This window comes from Myiozetetes cayanensis, unplaced genomic scaffold, assembly GCF_022539395.1.
Source record: "Myiozetetes cayanensis isolate MyiCay16 unplaced genomic scaffold, myiCay2020 scf1, whole genome shotgun sequence".
NCBI lineage: Eukaryota > Metazoa > Chordata > Aves > Passeriformes > Tyrannidae > Myiozetetes > Myiozetetes cayanensis.
In genome coordinates, this window is record NW_026086604.1 from 7,566,979 (window position 1) to 7,585,117 (window position 18,139).

At 45.5% G+C, this 18,139-nt stretch overlaps 1 protein-coding gene across 2 annotated transcripts in view; it reads left to right on the plus strand.

The window, feature by feature from the left end:
* Window positions 1-1,608: 1,608 nt before the first annotated feature.
* ADCY8 (adenylate cyclase 8) overlaps window positions 1,609-18,139 on the plus strand; it is a 122,291-nt gene continuing 105,760 nt past the window's right edge. For both annotated transcript variants that reach the window (XM_050307046.1, XM_050307055.1), the window contains exon 1: window positions 1,609-2,903. In XM_050307046.1, the coding sequence (XP_050163003.1) occupies window positions 1,974-2,903 (930 nt within the window). In that variant the 5' untranslated portion in view covers window positions 1,609-1,973. The remainder of the gene's footprint in view (window positions 2,904-18,139) is intronic.

The window sequence follows — 18,139 nt, forward strand, 5'->3', positions numbered from 1 at the left end:
CTCTCCCTTAATTTGCCATAGTCTAACTGCCTTTCCTCCAGGACAGGGTTCAGACCTAACAAGGTTTACTCTGGACAGACGAGGGATAGGAAGGGTAAAGACAGATTCCTGCTCTTCTCCAGGCTGTACACAACACTCCAGGTTTGCTGGTATAAAGAGAATCCTCAAGGAGAGGAGCAGGGACAATTGCATCTGCCAAAGTGGGGAGGGAGGAGTGATTTTAACTCCAGGGTCTGGGCATGGGGCAGTTTCTGTTATTTCTTCAGTGTCTTTAATGTAAGTGCTGTCAGGATAGGAGCCATCAAACACACACTCACTTAACACGGGGTGGCCAGAGTCACAATCCTGGCAGTGACAGCACCTTTCTGAGACGGCCTGAACTGTCACAGGCAGAGATGAAGGGGTTCCCAGGGTTCCCCCACCTCAGGGGGGGACGCAAGGCCTGAGATTCTCCCTTGTGTCGGGGCAGAGGGATACCCGGCTGCAGCATCAGCAGAGCGCTGTGGATGGATGCACCTATCAGGCACTGCGGAAGAGTCCGGGGACACACAGAGAAGTGCAGCTCAGAGAAACCCGAGTGACGCTCGGAGGAGTCTCCTGTGACTGGTGGACCCGCATCTCCAGCCCGTTGACCCCTTCCCGGCGCTGCAGCTGCAGTTGCGGCTGCTTTAACCGGGCCGGGAAGCGGGGGGAAGAGGGGAGGGGGGTGCGGGCAGCCCCGCCGACGTGTCGGGCATCAGCTGACCGCGCCGGGCTCTGCCTCCTCCCGGGCCGCCCGCCCGCAGCTCCACTCTGGCGGCGGCGGCTCCGCCGCGCTGGTCCCCGCAGCTCCCGGGGCAGCACCGCCGCCGGCTCCCCGCAGGCACCGCGCTCCCCACGCCTTGCCCTCGTCCCTTCGTCCTGCTCCTCCTCCTCTTCCCTGCCTCCGGGGAAGCCCCAGAGCCGGAGCACTCCCTGTCCCGACCCGCAGAGAAGTTGGGATGCTCCCATCGGGCTTCTCAGAGATCTGAGTTTAGGGCGGGATTTTCATTCCCATCTCTGTCGTGTTTTTTTTGGTTTTGTTTTTTTTTTTAGGTTTGGGTTTTGGTGTGATTTTTTTATTTCCTCCTTTCTTTTTTCCCCTTCTTTTTTCTCGTTACCAAGCAAGCCGAGCGTCTGCGATGGATGTCAGCCCCGAGCCCTCTCTGGGCAGAGGCGCCCCGTGATCCCAGGCGGTGCTCCCTGCGGGACATGCCCCGCCGCCGGGGGGATGCGGGCGGGCAACCCCCGGCCGGCGGCTCCGGCGCCGTGACCGAGGATGCCCGCGACCTGACCGCCTCTCCTTTCCTGCCCGAGCTCGCAGCGCTGCCGCTGACCGCAGCCGCAGGAATTACAGCAGCTCTCGGGCACCAGACCTCGGAGCGGAGCCCCGGGATCCCCGGAGAGCGTAGCTGCCCGCAGTGAACGGATCCGCAAGGCGGCTGCCCCCACCCCTCCGTGCCTCCGGTCGCCGGATGGGGCCAAGGATCGCCCACCGGGCAGCGGGGCTGAGCCCGTAGATGCTCCGCTCCTCCCTCCTCCTCTCTGGACCCGCGGTTCGGCTCCCTCCTAGCGCACCGCCCCGAGGAGGGCTCGCTCGCAGCCCGCCGGGGCTCCGGGGCTGCTCCGCCGCCGGGCTCCGCGGGATGCTCCTCCGCGGGGCGCCGCGGGAGCGGGAGCGGGGCTCGGGCCGCCTGCGCTGAGCCGGCGCAGCCGGCCCCCGGACCCCGGCGGCCAACCAGCCCCGCCGCCAGCCGCGCCGCCAGACCCGGGGACCTGCCTATAAATGTGATCCCCGCACCACCACCCCGCCGCCGCCGCCGCCACCCGCCCTCCGCCATCCCCTCCCTCCTCTCCCGCGGCTCCATCCCTCCCCCTGCTCCCCTCCCCAAAGACGGTGTGTGCCCCCTGCCCCCGCCCCGTGCGCCGGTGCTCTGCCCCCGCCAGTCACCACCATGGAGCTCTCGGAGGTGCGGTGCCTGAGCGACAGCGATGAACTTTACACCATCAACAGGACCCCCCCCGGCAGCGGCAGACCCCAGCGCCTGCTGTGGCAGACGGCCGTGCGCCACATCACCGAGCAGCGCTTCATCCAGGAGCACAGCAGCAGCAGCGGCGGCAGCAGCAGCGGGGGGGGCAAGGGCTTCAGCTCCGAGGAGACCTGCTGCCCCAACCACCACCCCCACCCGCCGCACCACCACCACCACCTCCGGCGGCAGTCGGCCGGACGGAGTTTGGGCAGCGATCGCCACAACAACGGAGGCACCAAAGTCTTCCCGGAGCGCACGAGCAGCAGCGGGGACCTGGGCTTTCTGCCCCTGGACTGTGCCCCCAGCAACTCCGACTTCTTCCTCAACTGGGGCTATACATATCGCGGGGTGATCTTCCCCACTCTCCGCAACTCCTTCAAGTCCCGGGACTTGGAGCGCCTTTACCAGCGCTACTTCTTGGGCCAGCGGCGCAAATCTGAGGTGGTCATGAACATCCTGGATGTGCTGACCAAGCTGACCCTACTGTTCCTCCACTTGACCCTGGCCTCTGCTCCCATGGACCCTATTAAGGGCATCCTCTTGGGCTTCTTCACTGGCATCGAGGTGGTGATCTGTGCCTTAGTGGTGGTCAGGAAGGACACGACCTCATACACCTACCTGCAGTACAGTGGTGTTGTCACTTGGGTGGCCATGGCCACACAGATCCTGGCGGCAGGCCTGGGCTGTGGCCTCCTCGGGGACGGCATTGGCTATGTGCTTTTCACGCTTTTTGCGACCTACAGCATGCTCCCGCTGCCGCTCACCTGGGCCATCCTGGCTGGGCTGGTCACCTCTGTCCTGCAGCTCGTCATGCAGCTGGTAATCCCCAGGTTCGCCATGACTTCCCTCAACCAGGTACTGTGGTGAGGAGAGGGTGGGAACTGTCCTCTTTCTCCATCACACTGAGAGAGAGGAGGTGTGGGGTGTCCCAAAAGATCCTCTCCCTTACAGCCAGGGGCTCAGAAGTTCATTACCCAGGGGGGAGATCATAGGCAAAATGAAAGCTTCTTGTCTCCCTCTTCTCCATCACCCTTTTCCCATCCCAGTGTTTTACCTCAAGCTGGGAGCAGGGACAATTCCTAACCACTCTGTCCCTTCTCCTTGTACATTTGCTACACTGCTGTCCCTTGAAATAACTTTTGAGGGAAGAAGTATCTTGGGCAAGTGGGGAGGATGGGTCATTTATCATTCACCTCCCTGACTTCCAGCAGTGGTTTGGGGCTTGAGATGACTCTGTCTTGGTCAAACTTTCCCACTGTGCCCGTTTTTCTTGCTCATGCCTTTTAACTCTGAATCTGCTGGGGGAATTGGTACTCTTGTGTGAAGTGCAGCTTGATCTGAGTTATGAGAAAACAGGAGCAAAGCTCCTTTGCAAGGAGAAACCAGTGAAATCTCAGTGAAACCAGGGCAAAGCTCCCCTGGGGATATTTGATGTGAGATCCTAGACTGTCTTCGGAGGACACTAAGAAACCTATTCTGCTGGTAGTCACGGGGCAAACTTTGTTGTGCTGCATCCTTACATGTCTAGGACAGAGCACTGGTTACATGGTGGAGTGGTGTGTGGTGCAAACCGCTGAGAGGCACTGGGTAAGACAGGGTCTGTAGGGTTAAAAACAGGTCTAATCTGACTTAACACTCAGATGGCTTCTTCCACAGAAAAATGAGAATGCACCAAACTCCCAATATCCCTGCAAAGCAAGAAAACACTGGTTAACTAGGACAATTTAATCCTGGAGATTCTAGCTGCTCCATTTCCCCCTCCCTTCCCAGACTGTCACAGCTCTGTGCTACCAATATTTCACAGCAGATTATCATCTCCATTTGGCTCCGGGGAGAAGGGGGTGGAGGTATTGGCAGATAATCCCAAAAGGAGGGAGGGTACAGAGGAATGTGTTGGTGGTGGGATGTTGTTTACATGAGTGCTGGGATGTTTAGCTGGGAAGTGACTGATTTTGCACCTGGAAGTTTTGATGATTGTGGTTCTTAGGACATATCTATGTTCCTTAGACCTTGTCCCTCCCAAAACCACTGGACATCCTGCCCATTCCCTTAGTCCCTGCACTTGTTAGCTGTGGGCTGCCTGACTCACTTCCTAGTGATTGGGCTCACCCTGTTTCAGGAGAAGCTGCCCTGGCGTGTTGTGCCTGGATAAACCCCGTGGATGTAAGACAATTAGTCTGTGCAGAGTTGTTCCCCAGCTCTTGGTAACATGCTGATGAATGAACAGCAGCCGCGTGCTGTGTCCTACTCCCATGCACTGCTGGTGCTATTAGTGATGGGTCAATAGCTGTGTGAGTTATGCTGATTTCTTAATTTACTTCCACGTCCTCTCCTGGAGCTATGAGTAATGCGCTGCTATCTCATTACCCACCAGTATCACAGCTGTTTAGCCGATACACACACACACACACACACGCACACGCATTCCCCACAGACATTTCCCAGGAGAGATACTAATATCTTCATTTTGCAGACAGTTGTGTGAATGAACTGCCTTTGAGCGGTGCACAACGAGAGACTACCAGCCAGATGATTGCCTTCATGAACTACATATATAAATCCCTTAACAGGATCCGTGCAGCTTGTCACGCGTCGGTGCTTATTTACACCGGCTCCCACCTGCCCAGGGACCGCTTAACGCCGCCCAATTATTCGGCCGTTTTGCCTCCAGTCCCTGCGGGAGGGGCCGGATCCTTCCCCGCGGCGGGGCTGGCTCTGCCCGGCGCGGATGCCGCGGGGAGCGCGGTGCGGTGCGCGGATGCCGCGGGGAGCGCGGTGCGGGGCGCGGGTCGCGGGGCGGCCCCACGGGCGCTGTCCCCCCGCGCGGTGCTGGAGCAGCCGCGGCGCGGCCCGGGGGCTCCCTCCAGCGGCCCCGCAGGGACGGACCCTGCCCGCGACCCCCAACCCGCCCCCCGCCACCCCCCACGCCCTTCACGGGTTGGTCCAGGGCTCATCCCGGGGGCTCCGGGAAGCCGCGCCTGATGTCCGGGGGGAGGCACAACCCTACTTTGGCACTTCGTGGTGTCGCACCATCTTTTTTTTACTTTTTACAGAGAATTGCCGAGCCCTTTCAAGTGTTGGTGAATGACGGCTTTTATGGCTCATGAAGGGCATGTAACTGTTACTTCTCAAGCGAACAGAGAGAATTTAAATGTCTATGTCATCAAGGTTATGTAGGAAATCTTTGGGCCAACACAGATTTCTTCACTCTCCAGGCAAAACACTGTTTTCTAACAGGGCTTATTTTCCCAGGTAAAATGCTGCATCTGTCCTTCAAGGAAGCCTCACAATACTAAATGAACTATTTGATTAGTAGCAATATCTATGAACATCTTGCTTTGCCTCAGGATTCAGGAAGATCCTTACACTGGACTAAACCCAGGAATTAAAGTACGCAATGAAAGAAATAGTAGAAAGTAAAACTCTGATCATGGTACATATAATGGGTTTTCCACTGATTTTTTTAAGATAAAGATTTCATGCAGGGAAAATACTGAATTCAATTCAGGACAGAATGAATTATTTACCCTTGAGTCAGTTTAGTACTGTACCCAGCAGCATCCATGGGCAAAATGGTTCTGATTCTCTTCAGTCACACAGTTATAAGTCAAGTCTGTCTAAACTCATGAAGTTGCAACAGTTTACACAAGAGGAAAATCAAGTGCTTTGATCTGATTTTTCTTAACGTCTTAATTAATATTAGTTTTCATTGATAAGTATGTTCACCTGCAGTTCGAACCATTAATAATGCTGAACAGAAGCATGCAGTACTACTGCCTGCTTCTGCTATTTCTTGTAGTTAACAAAGCATGCATTATCATGAATACAAATAATGCCCACGGTTCACCTTTTTTTTCTTGCAGTAACATTTAAGACATCACCTGATTTTTCTTTCCTTGCATCTCAAAATAAGTTTGAACCAGCATTCTTGGTAAAGGTGAAGGAGATAAACCTCCTTGAAATTAGTTTTTGGTAAAGTAACCAAAACAACAAAACAAATGTAGACCCACTGGTTTCAATACTGCCAAGTGCTGAGTGCTTCTGGAGAGATACAACCACCCTTAAACCCAACTGATCCCAGACTGAAATGCTGAGGAATGTACTGTTGCTCAGCTGGGGGGTGAAACATAAAAAAGGAATTGATACGACTTAGGTAAAGGCAGCACTGGTGCTGACTTGACTAAAGATTGTGTCTTGAAGCAAATGAGAAATGCAAGATTTTACTAGTAAACAAGTGCAGTGCATTGATATGTGTGCCTCATCAGATACTATCCTGGGGGTGGTGCTTGCCTCTGATATGCCCCAAAATGAAAGTTTTATTTGTATTGCATTCACTCTTACTTTTTCCTCATTAATAACGTGTACAATACAAAATTTCTAAGACCATACATGTGTTTCAGGCATATGGGGAAGAACAAACAACTCAGAGCTCCTTTGTGTTATGTAACATGGGCAGATGATAATATAGATATGAATTTTGACAGGCTTGAAATTATGTAAGCTACATACACACTCTGGATATTAATCCTCTGCCTTTGCAATCTTCACTCATATGAGAAAATTCCACCAGAGTCAGCAAGCCTACTCTCGTGAGTAAATCACCTGCATAAGGGATACCCTGAAGGACCAAGTCCTAAATTACCTGTAATAAATAAAACTTTAAAAACATATTTAGAAATAACCTTGAAGTGGGTAGTACTAAGACTGGGTAAACTCATTCTTTTCTCTCTGCTTCCATCTGTCTTCCCAATTCTAGGCAGTTCTGTGAATTAATATGGAGATTTTTTCCTTGCTTATTTTTCCCCAACCCCTCTCTCAGGGTTATTAATAGAGGAAAAGACAGAATTCATGAACTCAAAATGAGCCCTACAGAGATAAATCTATACAATATTACAATGGTAAATGACAGCTTTTGCATGAATGTTTCAGCCATGGGTTTTCAAATTCTGATCATAATGTCAGTATATGTGTATATACAAAACACACTCATCTCTTCAAAATTTCTGCCAAATGCTTGTGGAAAATCTATTAAACCTGTAAAGTATAAGGTTATTTCAAAGTTAGCTACCAATTGAGAATTAGAATCAAAACATCCCACCTTTATTCTCATGGTTACTTTTGTAGCATTATTCGTTATTCGTTTTTCTGTCATAGTCTGTCATGGACAACCATGTCATGGACTGTATGATTTTAGACTGGATTATAAACTGCTTTCCTTTTATATCCTGTAATATCACCTGACAGTATCAGTGGGTCACAGCATAATTAGATTAGAATTGAATACACTTTTCTCTGAAGCCATTGCATCATTGTTGTGCTAAGTAGGGCAAATGCACTAAGTATATTTAGAATTTTATGATTAATTGCCTCCAAAATGGAGGAACTCAGGTAAAACCATGAATGAAACCTGCTTTTATCAGCAAGTTTCAGCCTACAACAGTTAGTGTGGTTGTTCTCAGTGAAAGTCACTTTGCTAAATTTGATGTGACATTTTTTTTCTGCTGTCAGAACACTTTTGGGTTGCTTTTAAGGTTTTGTTTATTGCTTGTTTATTGTTTCTCATGGCCTAGAAAGAGTCATATGCTCCAAAACAGCAACATCTAATGCAAAATAATCACACACCAGAGCAGCACACTTAGACCTGACAATTAACAGTAGATCTTGTTTGAATGATCCTTATGAGTCTGTACAGAAGACTGAAGGGGATAAACATCTCCAGTGCAGCCTCTTACTGCACTTCTCAACACTTTCTGTGATGTCATTGGAACAGAAAAGAGAGGAAGGCAAAACTAGAACTATTCAAGGGATTCACCTCTTTCCAGAGGGCAGAGAAGGTGGCGAGCAGAAGGACTCCTCCATACATTTTCCTTATTTCTGGAATATCTGACTATGTATGAGATAAACTAGAATGTTTCATGTAAAAGGTGAAATTTAGTAAACAGAAAGGAATTATGCTTTTAAATTAATGCTTGGGTTTGATGGAAACTCCAGACCTGAAAATCATTACTCAGCTCCTGCCTGGCACTCCATCCCTGCAGGCCCCTGGTTAACATCTCATTAACATGATGTGTTATGGTCCAGACAAGTGCTCTGTGCACTGGGTGGGGAACAGGCTTAAAGTGAAACCCAGCAGGTGGTGGCAAATGGCTCCTTTTCAAAGCGACCACCTGCCACAAGTGAGGCCCCCAAGGAATTGATATTGGGCCCAATGCTGCTTAATATCTTCACAAGTGGATATGGAATATGGGATCAAAGTTTGCCCATGGTCATAAACTGAGGAGGGAAGGGAGATCCACTGTGCAGGAAGACCTGTATTGGCTGGAAGGATGGGCTAACAAGATCCTAATGAGTTTCAACAAGGACAAGTGTAAAGTCTTTCATCTGGGAAAACATAATCCAGGATTGCAACACAGGCTGGGATCTGCCTGTCTGGGGAACAAATCTGTGGAAAGGGACCCAGGGGTCCTGCTGGACAAGCAGCTCTATATGAGTGAGCTGTGTGTAGCTGGGGCAGAGAAAGCCAACACGATACTGGGCTGCATTGACCAGGGCATCCCCCACAGAGACCAAGAGTTTATTATCCCACTCTACTCAGCTCTTACCAGGCCACATCAGGAACATTGTGTTCAGGTTTGGTCCTGATTAAAAATGTGGACTGGCTGGAGGGAGTCCGAAGAGGGGCCATAAAGATGACCAAAGGAGGGGGCAGCCTGACATATGAAGAAAAGCTGAGAGAACTGGGCTTGTTCAGCCTTGAGAAGAGAAGGCTCAGGAGAAACATACTCACCATGCTCTGGTATTGAAAGAATGGCAGCAAAGAAGATCAGAATCCCTTTTTAGGAGTCTCATGAAAATGACGAGGGGTAATGGGTACAAGTAAATCCTGGTGAGATTCTGATTGGGCACTACATGAAAAATTTTCACAATGAAAATAACCTCCCCAGGGAAGCGTAGGATTCGCCCAGACTGGATACTTTTAAGATTCATCTGGGCAGGGTGGTGGGCCATCTTGTTTAGACTGCTTTTGTTGAGAAAGTCTGGGCCAGCTAATGCTTGAGGTGCCTTCCAACCTGGTATTCTACAAGTGTACGAGTATATTATCACATTTCTCTAAATGTAATCTTCTTGCACTTAACTGTGTTTCTGTTTCTGTCCGTCTCATGAAGTGCCTCAATGGCTCAACGTTAAAGTTACCAGGTAGCCTACCTGGAATCCAAACACTGACTTACTTGGAAAACATTTTGCAGTTGTACTCTGCACACAGCCCAACGTCAGTCAGTAGAGAAAGTTATTGTGCTCTTCCTCTGTGTAATGAATGCAGTGGTGAAGATCCTGAGATGTGGCAGACCAAGGTTTAAATCCTTTTTTCCCCTGGCAGGATTGAAATTTGTCTCTTTTATCTCCCCAGAGAGTTTCCAAAGGAAACCTTCTCCCACTTCTAGCACAACTGTTCTGGGAAGATAAAAGGTTAAGATTCAGCATGGGAAAGAAGAAAATTATAATCCTTACTGTGTAACCAGCTGATTATGGAATTCATGTCTGGAGGTGTCCTTGCTGAACATTTTAGTGTTTTATATAATGTTATTAAATCATTCCCTCAAGCACATGTCCAAACCATCATACTGTACAGTCTGATTCCCACTCTTTGACGTGATGACTCTTGAACCCAAATATTTATGGGAAAACATCACTTTGATTCTCTAAATCATAGGGGAAAATGAGTTCTAAGACATACTCCCTGTCTTTCATAATTCCATTATAGCTATCTCTCCTCTCATTCATCACCCCGGTTATTTTCTGTTCAATCTGAGACATTAGACTCTTTTTGCATATTGTGTAAGGATCTGTAAGATCATAGTGCCATTCAACATAGGCTTCTGGATTACACTCTAGTAGTCATGTATCTGCAAATGAGGTGCACAAGGATCTTGCTTCATGGCTTCTAAGCCTTTTTTTTGTCCTTTCTTCAGAGACAAACTCTGTTTCACTTGCTTTGCTCTTGGTGCAGTGCAGCTTGTACCTATCTCCAGTGCAGAAAGGACTGGAGAGTTTCAATCTGGCCCAAGGAAGGAGGTGAATGCAAATCACTGGTTTAGTGCTGCAGTGAATCTTGAGCATTTTGTTAGCAACCTCACTCATTCAAACCAGGGATAAAAGAGACGTGGCTGGTCAAAAGAGATCAAGTATAAAATGTCCTGAACACTTGGCATTTCTTGGAGCTAAAGATTTTACTAAGGGGTATTATTAAGGCCTCCCCACAGACTCCCAACAGCTTGATTTAGGTAGCTGGTTTAAAATCAGGGTGTAATATAGAGAATCCCATAGATATGAGGATTTTTATGTGAACCAAGAAGATGACAACTCAGGACTCTCTTTAGGGCAAGTGTTGCTCTGAATACACATTTCTTCTGAAAGATAACACAAAAGTGGGCATCCAGCTCCTCCAGAAATCTCTTGGACTGAGCCCTGTCATGTTTATCTTTCTAAACACCCCGGTCTGCTGGCAGAGATACCAGTGTGGTGCTGCCTAATCTAGAACAAAAACCATCAGGAATTGTACACAGGCAAACTGCAAAGCCAGGCAGCCATTGGCTGACAGAGGGATATCTCATCATGCAAGTTGTATTTATTAGCAACTATTTTAAGAAGTGCTGCGATTTCATTTGCCAGCTTCTGCTGCAAGGCTTCACACAGTTAGCCCTAGAGGAGAGAGGAAGGCTGCTGAGTTCATTAATTAACCATTGCTGCAGTCTGAGAAGCAGCTGAAGCATATCAGTGTAACAACTCCAACAAACAATTGTACTTTTCCCAAATAAGCTGATGTTGGTGTTATGATTTTATGTGATGCATTTCTTTTTAATCTAGACAAGAGAATGTATAAATGAAATACTGTCTGAGTGTTTAATTATTTAATTACTTTACATCAATTTTATTTTTCAATTTTGATTTAATCACCACTTTACAGTTTTTTATTTTCTTGTATCTTTAATTTCCTTTGTCTTAACAGTACATTCCCTGAGAAATAAAATACATAAATCCTTTACTGAAATCAATGGAAGCATTCAACAGTGTCAGAACCTTAATTAGGAAAATCAGTTTGTTTCTTTGGAGGGATCCGATCTCCAGGCGCTTTATTATTTCTCCTTTGTTCAAACTCTCCTGCTTCATTTACATCAGAGTTACTCAGGAATGGAGCTAAATATTCTGTGCTCCTTAGTTTGGGTCTGGTACAGCAGAAGACTCATCCATCAATCCATAACTATCAACACAATGAAAGAAGAAATAGTAATAACAACAAGAAAAATTAATAAGCACAGAAGAACTAAATTATATTACACTGTGTACCAGGTGGTTTATAAATCTGGATCTTAGGTAGATCCTTAGCAAGAGTCTTAGGTAAAGAAATTACTTAGATCTCAAGGCAGTTATTTAAATAACTGTACAAGATCTAGATATTCACATTCTTTTATCCTATGACTTTTTGTTGTATGTTAAAGTATCTCTAATGCTTATTAGTATTAATAATCTCATAAGCGTACTAGATAGGGTTGTAATTGACACAGAAATCATCCCACATGTGCTCAGTATGAGTCTAATTTAATGTGCAGTTTTGCATGTTCACTTAGAGGAAGGAATGATACTCACCACAGATTTCAGTTAGGGACTGGGAATCAGTACCATGTCCATTCCATCACTAAATTTATCATTGGCTTGTGCTGACCCACACATATCATTTTACATTCCTGAGCTTCATTTAATTAGAAAATTTGCCTTTTTCAGTTGCTATAATACATGGCTAATACGTTCAATTGCTTTGAGATTTTTTTCTGTAAAACATGCCAGACATCATCTATGATGCATCAAAAGAGGAATACGGCATTGGCTTCTGTCAGCCATACACATTTTTGTTAAAAATGAATACATTGAATGCAGTGGAAATGTGTGCATATAACTTCATTCTTTCTTAAAAGACCTGGTTCCACATAATTCTCTTTAGTCTTGGCATGTATGTCCTATAAGGAGCAGTTAAGGACTCTGGTTTTGTCTAGTTTGGAGAAGAGGAGGCTGAGGCCTCATTGCCCTCTGCAGCTTCCTGAAGAGGAAAGTGAGGTGCTGAGCTCTTCTCCCTGGTATTCAGTGATAGGACATGTTGGAGTGATTCAAAGCTGCATTGGGGTAGCCTTAGAATGGACATTAGGAGCATTTGTTTAATGAGAGGGTGTTCAGACACTATAGCAGGCTTCCTTGGTCAGCAGTCCAAGACTGTCAGTCTTTAACAGACATTTGAACAACATCCTTAATAACAAGCTTAACTTTTGATGGCCCCTGAAGTGGTCAGGCAGTTGGACAAGATGGCTGTTTTAGGTCCCATTCAACTGAAACATTCTATTCTATTCTATTCTATTCTATTCTATTCTATTCTATTCTATTCTATTCTATTCCATTCCATTCCATATTCTATTCTATTCTATTCTATTCTATTCTACTTCAGCCTGATTGTCAGTGACTCTAAGATCCATCTGTGCTGAGAAGATGTCAAAGTAGATGACATATAAGTGGAAAAGGACTTGGGGGGCTGGTTGACAGCCACCTGAACATGAACCAGTGTGTGCCTAGATGGCCAGAAAGGCCAGTGGCATCCTGGCCTGTATCAGCTATAGTGTGACCAACGAGACCAGAGGGCAGTGACTGTCCCCATGTACTCAGCACTGGTGAGGTTGCACCTTGAATCCTGCATTTATTTTTGGGCCCCTCAGTACAAGGAAGACATTGAGGGGCTGGAGCAGCTCCAGAGAAGGGCAACAGAGCTGAGGAAGGGTCTGAAGCACAAGTGTTGTGAGGAGCAGCTGAGAGAGCTGGGGGTGTTTAGCCTGGAGAAAAGGAGCCTCAGAGGATATCTCCCTGAAAGAAAGTTGTAGCCAGGTGGGATTCACCCTCTTCTCTCAGGTAACAAGAGACAGGAAAAGAGGAAATAGCCTTAAGTCTCCCCAGGGGAGGTTTAAATTGGGTATTAGGAAGAATTTCTTCATCAAAAGGACTGTGAAGCAGTGGGACAGGTTTCCCAGTGAAGTGTTCAAGTCACCATCTGTGAAGGGATTTAAAAGACATGTAGACGTGGCATTTAGTGACAGGTTTAGTTGTGGACTTGGCCTTGCTGAGTTGTAGGTTGGACTTGATGATCTTAGAGATCTTTTCCAATCTAAGCTATTCTATTATTCTATATATTAACTTATTCTTGAAGGCATTAAGGGAGCAGTACACCCCAAAATGGTTGGAGAGATTTATAGTAAATTCCTCCAAGATCTGAACGTCCTTGAGAGTAGCCAGTGAAAATTCTTCTATGAGACTGAGGTAGATTTTGAGGCATATGAATATTGACCAAGGACATCACTGTAAAAATTTCTTGACCTTTCCAAAATGTAACCAAATGCCACTCTGACTGATGCAGTGACAGTTTCCATGTTCTCCCCAATCCTGAGAGTAATGGCAGCTTGTTGACAATAATAGGAGGAGAAGAATTTATCACATGTATTTCATTTGTGCTAATGTAATTGCTTTTGTCTCCTGTGTTCCATTAGTCACCTGAGAGGCTGTAAGAAATGACAGAAGTACACATGAAGTGTTCTCATTTTCCATGTGATAGTACAGGATGATAGGGCCTCCAGTAATCTTCTTGTAATCTTAATAGCTCTTCATGCTTAGAAATTACTTTTCCAATGACTTACTACTTTCTTTCCTGTAAAAATTTACTTATTTACTTGTATCTAGTTATTCTTAAGGCTTAGTTATGCACATTTTCTGATGACAGCCACTCTGCTATTACCGCATAGTAGAATATCAAGCATAAGTATTCTGTTACTTCAAATCCCATCAACAATCAAAAAAAATTTCTAAAAGCTTTAAGGACAGAAGTCTCAGAGGTAATGTGACTTTGGAGAGGGAGTATAAAAGAATGCATCTTAATATTATGCCAATTATTTCAAACTCAGGAAAAACTCTCATATGCATAAAGATGGGTATAGATTTAAGTTGTTTGATGGCCTTTGACTTATAAACTTAGTACAGAGATTGCTAAGGTGGCTGTTCCTTTCCTCTTCAAGCAGTTAAAAGAACTTCAGATGGCCAGATTGCTACCAGAATGTGCTACCTTCCTTATTAAATTTAAAATGGTCTATCCAAGTGTATTTATTAAAGAACCCTTCTGATTATACATAAGAAGGAAGACTATTTGAGGTCACTTCTGGCTTTCTTCTGCAACACAAAGCTTCTGTAATTTAACTTGGCCTAGTTGATTTTTTTAAAATATGAAAACAACCAATGTATGTAACAAAATCAAATAATATCCCATATTTAAATTTCTTAAGTTTCAGGCCAATTCATAGCTTTACATATATTTTTATTATATTAATACAAACACTCTGCAAAAGCAATACTGTGAAATTTCATGTTTTATTCAATTTTTTGTAGCTTGCTTTCAGGTTCAGTAATTACATTTGCAAGTCAAATAATATTTACTATGTTCTTAAAGTTTGTGTATATTTAAAGACGGTTTAGAGGTGCAATTTAAAAATTGCACCATTAAGAGATGTTTTTTCTAATTACTATCATTAAAACCTTAAACTATAATCTGGAAATCAAACTGTCATATACTGGCTAACAGCAATATGGATTCAGCTGTTGCAGATTTAAAGAGAACTTTGAAAGGTGTTTAGTCAAAGCTTGGTGTCCTTTATCATATAATGGCAATTCCAGGAATCTCAGACAAGAAAAAGGAAGATGCTAGAGCAGCCTACAAATAAGGAAATTATTAAAAATCCAAACCATAAACACATATACGTACAGAAAAAAACCCTAAATTTTCTCACAGACTTCGTATGAAACCTGTTGTCTCCAAAACATGGAAGGATAGTTGGTCATGGAAATTATTCCAGGATAGCCATCTGGTCTAAAGCCCATTTTTAAAAATGATTGAGGAACGTAAATGTACAGCAAGGTAGCAAGGGAGATTTTTCAACACTCCATAAGCTAAGGGACTCCTTAAATCACTGTAATGGTTTTAAGAGTATCTTGTGGGACTCACTATCTCCCAACAAACGCAAATAATCTTATGTGTAGGCAACACAAAACTGGGAGGAGTGACTGGTGCTCTGGACAACTGGGCTGTCATTCAGAGGGGCCTCGGTGGGCTGGGGAAATGGGCTGACAGGAACGTCATGGAGTCGTAGAATCATAGTATTGTTAAGGTTGGGAAAGACCTCCAAGATCATCTGTCCAGCTGTTAAGCCAGCACCACTGTTTTCACTACTAAACCACGACCCCAAGTGCCACATCCACAGGCTTTTTCAACAGTTGGATAGTGACCCCACCACTTCCCTGTTTCAATGCCTGATCACCCTTTTAGTACAGAAATCTTTCCTAATAAATGATCAAAATCTCTTCTGGCAGAAATTTAGGCCATTTCCTCTTGTCCTGTCACTTACTATATGGGAGAAGAGATCAACCCCCCCTGCTATATATATATATATATATATATAAGGCCTACCCTGAGCCTCCTTCTTGTCTAGGTTGAACACCCCCAGCTCCCTCAGCTGCTCCTCATAAGACTTGTGCTCCATACCCCTCCCCAACTCTACTCAGCAAAAGGGGAATACAATATTCTGTACCTAGAAGGGAATAACCCCCTGCACCAGTACAGGCTGGCAGATGACCAGCTGGAAAGCAGCTCTACAGAGAGGGCCCTGGGGGACCTGGTGGACACCAAATTGACCATAAACCAGCAGTGTGAAGGCCAACAGCCTCAGGCAGAACATTCTCATCAGGTTAAGGAAGGCAATCTTTCCTCCCTGTTCAGTCCTAGTGAAACACATCTGGACTTCTATGCCCTGTGCTGGACTATCCAGTACTGAAGAGATGTGAACATACTGGAGTGAGGCCAAAGAAGGCCTGTGAAGGGCTGCCAAATGAGGAAAGGCTGAGAGAGCTGGGACTGTTCAGACTGGAGATGAGAAGGTATGGGGGAGTGTTTGGGGTTGTAATCTGATAATTATGTATAAATACATTGCTGGGGGTAGGAAAGAAGGCAGAGGCAAACTCTTCTCATCAATGCCCAGGGACAGGATGACAGTCAATGAGCATGAACTGAAACACAGCAAGTTCCACTTAAACATAAAAATACCTTTTTTATTGTAAGGGTGAATGAGAACAACAACAGACTACCTAGAGATGCCGTAAAGTCTTCATCCTGGGAAATATCCTGGGCAAGATCCTAAGCAACTTGCTTTGGGTGATCCTGCTTTGAGGAAGTAGATTTGAACATATGATCTCCAGAAGTCCTTTCCAAACTCATTTATTCTGTGATTTTGTGACGGCAGTACATGTATTGTTTCAAGTATGCAGATACGAAGATCTGGTGAGGATCTAGAGGGCAGAACTAACATCTCCAAATCTAACCTGGACATGATCACATGGTCATGTGCAAGAAACAGCTCCTGTGATCACAATATGAGACTTGGTTTAATATACACGTCATGCCTTCTGCACACATTTCAGTCCATTCTAGCCTCAGGTCCTGGGAGGGACTTAGCTGCAGGCCTGTTTCACAGAATCATACAAACATTTAGATTGCCAAGGACACTTTAGGTCCTCAAGTCCAACCATAAACCCAACGCTACCAAGTCCACTACATGTCATCACCTGACCTGGCACATCACTTCTTCATGAGAGTTGTTCTCTGGCCTCATCACCATTATAGGTCAAAGCTATAAATATCATTATCACATCATCACATAAAGCTCAAAGCAGCAACCTTGCTTTCCCCATTCCCATCTGGTGACATCAGTCCCTCCCAGAGCACAAGCTTATGGCAAGCATCAGGCACATGCACACTCCATGCTTCCTTTGGGGAACAATTCTGCCTCCACCTCCTGGATCTCTGTGATCTGTGCGATATTACAGGTGGGAGAGGCTGAAGAATATCAGTAACACATGTCCTTTCTTTCCACCAGCAAAAAGATCTCCTCTACCAGTACCAACCATTTAGTTTCAGATGGTCAGATTGCTACACAGGTGTTTGGAGACACCTGTTATACCTGTGTGGGTACTGTGGTCTCTCTCTGGGTTTCTCAGCAGTCTTACCTGCCAAAGAAAACTGGTGGCAGGTTTACTCTTAGATAGTTTGTCTACCAATGCTAGAACAATATCTTGAGCAACTAACACTATCCTTCTTCCAAAAAACCCAAAAACTATCCTTCGCCCAACAAAGCACTGATGATCTTTAAACATACTGTCTTCAGTCTCAGTGGATCCTGCTCATTTTCACTACTTCTGTAAGATAGAGGGTTGTTCTAGAGAAAAGGAAGCTGAAGAGGCAGCTGTGATAGCCTTCAAATAAGGAAGGAGTTGCTACAGAGAGGAAGAAATCAACTGTTATTCCATCTATAGCTACCATGAGATGATGTGTTAACTTATTATAAGGAATAGTTACATTAGATAGTAGGAGAAACCTTGAAACATCAGCCTAATAACAATAACTTCAATAGCCTCATTTTTCTTTGGGAGGCTTTACCCCGAGGTATGATTAAGCAGTTCAGAGAGGCACTTTTTTTAGGAGTGATTTAGGTAATATTCAGGACCTGGAGCATGGGTTAAGTGACATATCAAGGTCCTCTCATGCCCTACTTTCTACAGTTAAATTGTACTGGCTCCTTATTCTGGCTATGATGCCAAGTGTTCCGAGCCCCAGTTTCCAAAGAAATAAACCATTTTGTATTTATAATGATTGTGGCACTGAAGCTGATGAACTACTCTGAACTAGTTTCATGTATATAACCTGAAATACCACAGCTTCAAGTGTTTATATCTGTGGTTTGCTTTGGATGTGTTGGATCAACCATTAGCCAATAATATCAGTGATGGTGTAAGAAAATGACAGAATCTTATTGTCTCTTCCAAGAGGCTAACAACTGGTGAAAGGACTGTGTTTCCAGTAGAGTCCTTTTGGAGATGAAGAAGTAGAAAAGAGTGAATCTATTGAATAAGTAGGGGTTATTTTTGCCCAGCGAAAAGTATTTTTCAAGTCATCGTCTGCGTAT